The 10,867-nt window shown below is 36.6% G+C and overlaps 3 protein-coding genes across 3 annotated transcripts in view; all 3 read left to right on the top strand.

Annotated features, from left to right (window-relative positions):
• The window catches only part of LOC9314087 (chalcone--flavonone isomerase), a 1,603-nt gene extending 1,142 nt beyond the window's left edge, over positions 1 to 461 (top strand). The window contains exon 4 of the mRNA XM_021026334.1: positions 97 to 461. Coding sequence (XP_020881993.1) covers positions 97 to 321 — 225 coding nt within the window. The 3' untranslated portion in view covers positions 322 to 461. The remainder of the gene's footprint in view (positions 1 to 96) is intronic.
• Positions 462 to 3,508: 3,047 nt separating this feature from the next.
• Positions 3,509 to 6,408, top strand: LOC9314086 (ABC transporter G family member 18). Its single transcript, XM_021025946.1, has 2 exons — positions 3,509 to 3,651; positions 3,961 to 6,408. Exon 2 carries the CDS (start codon positions 4,091 to 4,093, stop codon positions 6,215 to 6,217), a length of 2,127 nt encoding a protein of 708 aa, XP_020881605.1. The 5' UTR covers positions 3,509 to 3,651; positions 3,961 to 4,090; the 3' UTR covers positions 6,218 to 6,408.
• Positions 6,409 to 7,868: 1,460 nt separating this feature from the next.
• Positions 7,869 to 10,240, top strand: LOC9314085 (ABC transporter G family member 17). Its single transcript, XM_002877971.2, has one exon. The coding sequence runs from the start codon at positions 8,162 to 8,164 to the stop codon at positions 10,148 to 10,150; it is 1,989 nt and encodes a 662-aa protein (XP_002878017.1). The 5' UTR covers positions 7,869 to 8,161; the 3' UTR covers positions 10,151 to 10,240.
• Positions 10,241 to 10,867: the final 627 nt, after the last annotated feature.

The raw sequence follows: 10,867 nt of genomic DNA, 5'->3' as shown, positions 1-10,867 counted from the left end.
AAGTTGGCGTTTGGAGTTTGGAACAATAGTAATCATAACGTGTAGGTTTGATTACTTTATTGACATGAATTTGTTGTGAACTATACTGTTTTGCAGGTTGCGTTTTCTAAAGATGATAGTATCCCTGAAACCGGGATCGCTGTCATCGAGAACAAATTGTTGGCGGAGGCGGTTCTGGAGTCAATTATCGGGAAGAACGGAGTGTCGCCTGGGACTAGGTTGAGTATTGCAGAGAGATTAGCTGAACTGATGACGAAGAACAAGGTTGAAGAGGACGCTAGCAATCACTCTATTGAAGAAAAACTAGCCAAAGAGAACTGAGAATGATAGATTTTTCTTGTGTGTCTTACGTTTCTATGCTAATTTCTTATGTGGAGTGTACTGTGGTACTCAAGTGGAGAACGAAGAACATGCGTTTACATGATAATAAAGTTTAGTAACTCTGTTTTTTTTTCCGGATATTATGCTATCTAACTTGATTTGATAATACATATGAAAGATATTCAACCGTTCTATACATAAGGTTTAGATGGGAGTTACTTTGAATCATATTCCAAAAAACTCTGATAAACCTGTTCGCCAAAAACATTATTAAAGGATGGTGCTAGACTTAAGGCAGCTATGGTCCAATAAATTGGCATATTCGATTGAATTAAAGCAGAGAATCTAGAGTTTTTTTTTTTTTGTGTTTGTGTGTTGCGTTTAGCATTGGTTTTGAACTTTTCGGTTACATTATTGAGGTGTTTGATTCTGTTGAAGCTCAAATCAACGTTTGAGCTTACACATGTCATAAACATCAACGTTTCAAGCTGAAATGAAAGAAGCTACGAACATTTTCAATAAAAATTTGGTCTTACACATGTGACAAGTATGGTTGTTGTTGTGATGGGTCAGACAGGTTCAGTCCTTTTATGTTATGTTTTGAGTTAAGCCATGATTTGAATTTGACTTTAAGATTTAGATCCGGTCTTGATTACTAGGTCTATGAATCCGCAGGCCAGTCCGTGGATCACCTGAAATATGTAAATTAAAACACTGTGGAGCGACTCGCTCATAGTTGGACTGGGCCGACAAGAGTTTTTTGGCCCACCAATAAGCGGTTATGCAATTTTATCGTCAAAACATAATTTCATGGTTGGAAAACGCAAAATTTGCAAATTAAACGTAAAACAGAATTCCAAAATTTTAGTTCCTCCGTAGACAATAGTTATAGCATCAAATCGTGATTCCACAATCTTGTAATTAGTTTGCAATTTTAAGGTCAAACTTCGACTATCCAGTTATGAGGTGAAAACACGATTCTATATAGTAATTTGTAACATAATCGGTTTTGGAACCATATTTCCCAAACAAAATACAAAAAGAAACACGAGGTTATCGTTTATAGAGGCGTCGCTTTAAGCAAAATTTGGTTGTAAACGTTAACATTGAGTGGTAGCTCAGATTTTTAAATGCCAAAAACCAAATTGCATTGTCGTCCAACCAAGAGTTATCCTTAGTATACATATACAATACAAGACGCACGTGGTTTACGATTTTGATATTACATAATATATGTCGACTGGTGTTGGTAATTTCTTACTTATATACATATTATTATATTAATTAAAATAAAAAGCGGAAATACATTTTTAAAAAAAAATTCATGCAAATTTGTTCTTCTTCTCGTAGTATACTGTCGGTCACTCAGTCTTACGTAGGCCTGGCCGGATCCGGATATCCGGCTTTTTTAGGGTATCCGGATCCGGCCGGATCTGCCTTTTCATTATCCGAATCCGTTCTACTCGGATATCCATAAAAATAGCTAGATATCCGGATCTAGGTTTTTTTAGATAAATTTTTTTAATATAAAATTTGAAGAAAAATATTTAAAAACAAATAATTTAATATAAATAATTAAAAATATTATTCTTATATAAAATAATAAAATTTAAATAATAGTTATAAAATATTAAAAAATATTATTATAATATAAAATATCCCGGATCCGGATATTTGGCTTTAAATTTTATATTATCCGGATCCAGATCTGGATCCGGCCGGATCCGCTTTTTCATTATCCGGATCCGGATCCGCCCCATCCGGATATCCTGTTTTCCAAAGCGGATCGGAGCGAATCCCGGATCGGAGCGAATCCCGGATCGGATCCTGGATCCCGGATAATTGGTCTCAAGGCTAGTCTTACGTGCTTAAACTTTTTTTCATATAGATAAATAAAAATTACACTTTTCTACCATTTTATTTTGATCGATTTTCAACTTTTTTTTGTTTTTCAGACAATATTCTTACTATGGTGCTAGCATCAATTAGTCCATACCCAAAGACGCGAGGTGTGTGTCACTCTATCAGTCTGTGTAGAGTCCTGCGAGCCACAAAACGTTAGCTTCTAAATTCATGGCCCCAACATGCTTCGCACCAATTAAAGCTCTGCATTTATTATTTTTCCTTTAAAAAAGTTAAGATACAAACCTAACTACCTATATACATAATTACAGGGATTACATGTATAACTTCATGGCCCCATCATGTTCCATACAATTATTGTTTTGCTTTTCTCAGTTTCTTCCTTCTAAAGATTTAGAGGTAGACCTAACTTATACAAAGCTATAGTAACTAAAGTCTCTTGATTAATTACTTTATTTTAACATCTAAAACAAATGAATTAACTTAATAACTTGAAATGTTTACAAGGACTGATATTAATTATAAAAATTATAAAAAAAATAAACAACTAAACTACAAGATGCTTTCTTTAGGCAAGCATTACTCGCCAACAGACTATTAGTTATATTATTTTCATTCTTTATAATCATCTTTAAAGTAGCAACTTCATATGCTACAACATGATCTTGATTCTTGATTTTTTTTCCTTTTCTTTTCTTTTCTAAATCAACTCTTCCGTATATGTTTGTCACTATTATCTAGCAACCACACCACTGATTTCAATTGTAGAGAGACCTTTATGGATATTACGACGAAAGAAGTACGTTCGTTACTTCGTTATAAACTTTTCTTAAAAGTACGTATACTTTATCCACAATCACAAAAAGTAGTGGTGAAGTAGAAAATAAGAAAAGTGGTATCGTTAGTAGAGTTCACGATTGTCATGATTGCACAAACTATAAGAGCAAGATATATGAGTTAGTATACTAAAAACCTCGTAGCTCAAATCTTTCAAATTATTGTGTTGATGACGGGAATGACTGATAAGTCCCCACATAAATGGAGTTAGTTTCGTCTGTTTCCACTATTTTATTAGTCAATTATTACATCATTCTACTATTTACCTAACTTACCAATAATTACCAATCTTTGTTTCAAATAACTCCCTCTTCTCTTGATTCGTTCTTCTTCCTATTTCTATGATTATGTAGTTTTATCCATTAATATTTCTTTCTCATTGATTTCCTGAGTTTCTTATGACTAAGGGAGACAGATGTGTTTCTTATTTCTTCTGTATTTAATTTTTATATTTAGAATTTTCAAAATCCAAACTATAACAAATTAACAATAAATGAGGTTTTCTCTTCCCCTCATTATAAATACGATGAGAGAGAAGTGCTCACTGCTAACTTATATACAAACAAAAAAATATCCTGAACTACATATAGTTTTATGGCTCCTGAAAGAAGATAACTGAAATTTTAACAAGTAAGTTCAATATTTTCATAAGTTTAGTAAACAAGAGATCTATTTATTTGTGTGATTCATGTCTTTATACTTTAAAGTTTAATAGACAAGTATAATCATCAATCTTGTCTCACCATTATAAAACTTATCCATATATATTTGGCCTTAATTTCGTGAGATTTTTTTCATATAAATTATTCGTAAATTTGTGTAGAATATTAAGCAATTAGTTTGTATTTTTCTCAAGAATACTAAATCCAGTTTTCATAAGTATGTTATATATTTTCATATATTTATTTATAAAAAATTTGGTTTTTATGGTTTTCTCAGGGTTTCCACATGTACTACACTGTTTAGCTTCATCTTCAAGAATACACCGTTAAACTGCCGTCAACCAAAAAGAGTACATCGTTAACTTCCGTCAACCAAAAATAGTACGCCGTTAACTTAATCGTTAAAGATGCCACGTGTTTCGGCGGAAATTTTAGATCTCTCTCTCACCGGCGGCAACCAATCACCGACGCTTGGCGAACTACTGAAAGATTTCAACGACAGTGGCCGGAAAAAATATCCCGGCGAAAATGCTCCGACTCATCACATATTGGATCTCGCTCCCGCGGCTGAAACACGATCTGTGCCGTTTCTCTTATCCTTCAACAATCTCAGTTACAATGTCGTACTTCGCCGGCGGTTTGATTTCTCCCGACGAAAGACCGCTTCCGTGAAGACTTTACTCGATGATGTTACAGGCGAGGCTTGTGACGGAGAAATCCTCGCCGTTCTGGGTGGAAGCGGAGCCGGAAAATCCACTTTGATAGACGCATTAGCCGGACGAGTAGCGGAGGATAGCCTGAGAGGCACGGTAACTCTAAACGGAGAGAAAGTTTTGCAATCTCGATTGTTGAAAGTGATCTCGGCGTATGTGATGCAAGACGATCTTCTTTTTCCGATGCTCACCGTTAAAGAAACCCTAATGTTCGCTTCAGAGTTTCGTCTCCCTAGAAGTTTGCCTGAATCGAAGAAGATGGAGCGTGTTGAAACCCTAATTGATCAATTAGGGCTTAGAAACGCGGCAGATACGGTAATCGGAGATGAAGGCCACCGTGGAGTCTCTGGCGGAGAGCGACGGCGCGTGTCAATCGGAATTGATATCATCCACGATCCTATCCTCCTCTTCCTCGACGAACCAACGTCGGGGTTGGACTCCACCAATGCGTTTATGGTGGTGCAGGTTTTGAAACGAATTGCTCAGAGTGGCAGTATCGTAATTATGTCGATTCATCAACCTAGTGCTCGTATCATTGATTTGCTTGATCGGCTTATCATTTTATCTCACGGGAAGAGTGTGTTCAATGGATCACCGGCTAGTCTTCCTTCGTTCTTCTCCAACTTTGGTCGTCCCATTCCGGAGAAAGAGAACATCACAGAGTTCGCACTTGATGTAATTCGAGAACTTGAAGGATCCTCTGAAGGAACAAGAGGTTTAGTAGAGTTCAACGAAAAGTGGCAACAAAACCAATCTGCTCGAGCCACAACACAAAGTGGCGTATCTCTTAAAGAAGCCATCACTGCAAGTGTTTCTAGAGGGAAACTAGTCTCAGGCTCATCTGGAGCCAATCCTGTTTCAATGGAAACAGTATCTTCATACGCAAACCCGCCATTGGCGGAAACGTTTATCTTAGCCAAACGGTACATAAGAAACTGGATCCGCACGCCGGAGCTTATAGGAATGCGGATCGCTACTGTCATGGTGACTGGTCTTCTCTTAGCTACTATATATTGGAGGCTTGACAACACTCCAAGAGGTGCACAAGAGAGGATGGGCTTCTTTGCATTTGGCATGTCTACAATGTTCTACTGTTGTGCGGACAACATCCCTGTTTTTATCCAAGAACGATACATTTTCTTGAGAGAGACAACGCACAACGCATACAGAACATCTTCATATGTCATATCTCACGCCCTTGTGTCCCTGCCTCAGCTACTTGCTCTCTCCATTGCATTTGCTGCAACTACATTTTGGACTGTTGGTTTGAGCGGCGGGTTAGAGAGTTTCTACTACTACTGCCTCATAATCTACGCTGCCTTTTGGTCTGGTTCCTCCATTGTTACTTTCATATCCGGTCTTATTCCGAATGTCATGATGAGTTACATGGCCACTATTGCCTATCTTTCCTATTGTCTACTGCTGGGTGGATTCTACATCAACCGGGATCGGATACCGTTGTACTGGATATGGTTTCATTACATTTCTCTTCTGAAGTATCCCTACGAGGCTGTCCTAATCAATGAGTTTGATGACCCGTCTCGTTGTTTTGTTAAGGGAGTCCAAGTATTTGATGGTACGCTTTTGGCGGAAGTCCCCCATACGATGAAGGTTAAGCTTCTCGATACACTGAGTAGCTCTTTAGGAACCAAGATAACAGAGTCCACATGCTTGAGAACAGGGCCTGACTTACTTATGCAGCAAGGTATAACTCAATTGAGCAAGTGGGACTGCTTGTGGATTACGTTAGCTTGGGGTCTCTTCTTTAGGATCTTGTTTTACTTTACCTTGCTGTTCGGGAGTAAGAATAAGAGGACGTGAAGGTAGTCCACAAGCACAAAAACATACAACAAACGCATATAATATAAGGGCCTCTATAATATACGTTGTTGTAGTTTTGTAATCAAGTTGTAGCATCTATAATTTTGTATCATCATGGGAATATTGTAAAAGGATTTTTTCTTAAAATCCATAGTATCATAATTACTCTAGTATACGATTAGATTTCAACATATGACTCAGTTGAAGTTATTTAATGTAAATATTAAATTTTCTACACATAAAAGTAGAACATTACTATGTACTAAAAAATAGAAATCTGAGGTGTTGTTTGAAAATGTAGTGATGATTGAAGTTAGGTTATTGGGCATTATTTAGTGTCTCACATACATATGAATTTTAATGTCTCCAAGTCTAAACGTTGCTAAATCTAATTAGGAATATGGGTTGGAAATTATGCATCTGTATTCGACATTAAATGTATGATACAAGTTTTTAAGATGTTGGTGTTGAATACAATTTTACATTCATTCAAAAAAAAAAAAATGTTGGTGTTGAAATACACAATCAAGAGTGGACAATTCGTTAACTAATAGTAACATTTGGTGAATTATGATATGAAGAAATAAATAATACTACATATTAATATTAAAAGATTCATAACCTCAAAGTTGTTTGGTAGAAAATAAATTACGAAATATCAACACATAATCGATTACGAAATAGGGGATATGCAATCAACGTGGCGCATCGCACGTTTAAGTTAAAAAAATTAAAGTTTTATGGTCCCATATCTCCCGAACTTCATAGTCATAAAAAAATGGACAATTCAAAATCTAGCGAATTATAATCTGATTAATGCAGTCACTAAACTATAAATCAATAGTACTTTTGTGGGTCGAGAATAGACATCGCGTAATTGACTTTTCAATGACAGAAATTTAAAGCATGGCAGAACGCAATTAAATTCGAACCACTTGAATACATTTAAAATAAAGCATTTATAAACGCATTAAACTAGAACCGTGAAAACTAAAATTTCCACATATTAATTAGTTCTGGTTCAAGAAAGTAAAAAAAATTAGATAAATGTGGTAGTGTTTGAGAATGTTGTAATAATTAAAGCTAAGATTTAAACAGTACTCACTATCAAATTGAAATTCAGGTGGTACTATTTCATACTTTACAATTGTAAATGAGTTTAGTATCTCTACGTGTTATTCAAATCTAAGTAGTAGTATAATACTTGTTTAAAGTTTAATTGTGTTCTGACATGATTTAAATTGTGCATTCTAAAGTGTGTTTTAATTTAACAGAGACATGGGATCTTCTACCATTTTGACATACTTATAATCAATTAAACCGATAGAATATTAGCAAATGAAAATTAACAATCATCGCTCACTGTTGTACTATGAATTATGCCGTGAGAAAACGGCAAGAGGGGAACAAACAAGAGTAAATTGCATGTGTTCTTCATGAATGTTAGCGCAACGAACATCAGATACAAGGTACGATAGGCAAGCATGTGATGATAGAGGACAAAGCCATAAGAAAAACAGGAACTATGTGTGTGTCTACACAACACACAAAATGCAAAATACATTTTTAATGGGACTCCTAATATACGTCACGAAACCTTTTGTAGATTGTACGAGTAATATATATACATTATCTAATTTCGCATAAAACCGATAACGAAGCCTCATAAACTTCTTAACATTAGTTTAACACACTCGAATTATGGCAGAATTTCTCTCACAAGTTTGTTATATCAAATATGAAAGCATCTATGAATTCTTCAAGAGTTCATGGAAAGTATAGCTTAATTATACAACACTTTGATAGATTAAAAACTTTTAATCCTATACATTTTTTCTAAAGAAATGGAAGATTTAATAAATATTTTTCTAATCGTTCTCATTCTCTAGCTGATCATAGACAATAAGTCAATAACACAGCTCTTTGTGTTAATCTTCCGGCGAGATGCTGCAAAGAGACGCCGTGATCGATGTTGACGCAATTGAGATGCAGCGCGTTCCGTTTGTCCTCGCCTTCAACGACCTAACCTATAACGTCACTCTTCAACAACGTTTTGGTCTTCGTTTCGGACATAGCCCTGCTAAGATAAAGACACTGCTCAATGGTATCACTGGAGAGGCTAACGAAGGAGAAATCCTAGCCATTCTTGGTGCAAGCGGAGCTGGAAAATCAACGCTTATCGATGCATTAGCAGGACAGATCGCGGAAGGTAGCTTGAAAGGCACGGTTACTCTAAACGGAGAAGCTTTGCAATCTCGTGTGTTGAGAGTTATATCGGCTTATGTAATGCAAGAAGATCTACTTTTCCCTATGCTCACTGTCGAAGAAACCCTAATGTTCGCTGCCGAATTTAGGCTTCCGCGAAGCTTTAGCAATTCAAAGAAAAGAAACAGAGTTGAAACCCTTATAGATCAATTAGGGCTCACAACTGTTAAAAACACAGTGATCGGAGATGAAGGCCATCGTGGTGTCTCCGGCGGAGAAAGAAGACGTGTATCAATTGGGACCGACATCATTCACGATCCTATCATCTTGTTCTTCGACGAACCAACCTCAGGACTAGACTCAACTAGTGCCTTCATGGTGGTGCAAGTCTTGAAAAGGATTGCACGTAGTGGCAGCATCGTAATTATGTCAATTCATCAGCCTAGTGGTCGGATTATGGAGTTTCTTGATCATATCATCGTCTTATCTTCTGGCCAGAGCGTGTTTAGTGATTCTCCGGCTACTATCCCTTTGTTCTTCTCAGAATTTGGTAGTCCCATACCGGATAAAGAAAACAATGCGGAATTCACACTTGACCTAATCAAAGAGCTTGAAGAATCCTCCGAAGGAACAAGAGGGTTAGTCGAATTCAACAAAAATTGGCAACAAAAGAAGCTTAGAGTTAACCAAGAACCTCACCATAGCTCATCATCCTTGGGAGAAGCCATCAATGCAAGCATTTCAAGAGGCAAACTTGTCACTACTTCATATAGCTCTATTCCTTCATACGTAAATCCATGGTGGGTCGAGACTGTAATCTTAGCTAAACGCTACATGATAAACTGGACCCGAACGCCCGAGCTTATCGGAACACGGGTTTTTATAGTCATGATGACCGGTTTTCTCTTGGCTACTGTTTACTGGAAAGTGGATGACTCTCCACGAGGCGTCCAAGAGCGGTTAAGCTTCTTCTCATTTGCAATGGCCACAATGTTTTACAGTTGCGCCGATGGATTACCAGCTTTTATTCAAGAAAGATACATTTTCTTGAGAGAAACCGCGCATAACGCTTACCGAAGATCCTCCTACGTTATATCTCACTCTCTCGTAACTCTGCCTCATCTCTTCGCGCTTTCCATTGGATTTGCAGCCACCACATTCTGGTTCGTTGGTCTAAACGGCGGTCTCGCAGGTTTCATCTACTATCTTCTGATCATCTTCGCGTCGTTCTGGTCTGGATGCTCTTTCGTTACATTTGTCTCCGGTGTGATTCCAAACGTGATGATGAGTTATATGGTTACATTTGGCTACCTCTCATACTGCCTTCTCTTCAGCGGATTCTACATCAACCGCGATCGAATCCATCTTTATTGGATATGGATTCATTACATTTCTCTACTAAAGTATCCCTACGAAGCTGTTCTGCACAATGAATTTGATGATCCTTCCCGTTGTTTCGTAAGAGGAAACCAAGTTTTTGATAATACAATAATCGAAGGAGTGTCTGAAACGACAAAGGCTAAGCTTCTGGAGACAATGAGCAGTTACTTGGGGATGGAGTTAACGGAATCAACGTGTTTGAGGACGGGCTCTGATTTGCTAAAGCAGCATGGAATTGAGCAGCTGGATAAATGGGGTTGCTTGTGGGTAACGTTAGCTTGGGGATTCTTCTTTAGGATCTTGTTTTATTTTTCGTTGTTGCTTGGAAGCAAGAATAAGAGGGCGTGAACGTCATTGTATGATGTATATATATACATATATGTAAATTTCCTAAACAGAAATTTTATTGTAAAAGCAAATTTTTTTTTTTAATTTTGATATATTGATGATATGTTGTATAATACGGGAAGAGCATCGGCGCAAGTGTAGAAACAATCTTAGAAAATTATGAACGATTAAACAATACAAACTTGACCTCTAAAAAGTAAAAACATTTTCCATGATGTTAAGTTCACAATTTTATAAAGGGTGCAACTTAAAATTGTAAATCAACATATATAACACATTATAATTCAAACTCAGATTCCAAAATTCTAGTTTAATTCAAGATTGGTAGTGGTAACGTTTTTGACTTAACTATTCGAACTACATCCATAATTCAAAATAAACCAAAGATACTACATGAAATGTGGTAATTAGTAGCTTAGTGTAAGCTATTGCCATCTTTGGAAGTCGGTGTAAACATAACGTATTTGACAGAATTCAAATTTACACTTGTTTAAAAACAAAGTGCACACAATTAAACAGTTGGTCGAAATAGAATTCAAAGTAGCCAACTTTGTTAGAAGCGTTATATAGTAGATGGTATTATAAATCTTGACCCTTTGCTTATGGCGGCAAGGAAGGCTACAGTAGGTAGAAGTTAGTCACCTAAACCTAAAAGGTCAACCAAAAAAAAGTTAACAGAGAAGTCAAATTTTAGGATTGGAGAAGTAACAAGAAGCC

Source organism: Arabidopsis lyrata (genome assembly GCF_000004255.2).
Source record: "Arabidopsis lyrata subsp. lyrata unplaced genomic scaffold ARALYscaffold_5, whole genome shotgun sequence".
Taxonomy (NCBI): Eukaryota; Viridiplantae; Streptophyta; class Magnoliopsida; order Brassicales; family Brassicaceae; genus Arabidopsis; species Arabidopsis lyrata.
Note: the sequence above shows the minus strand (reverse complement) of the source record. Positions and strands in the feature narration are given on the sequence as shown.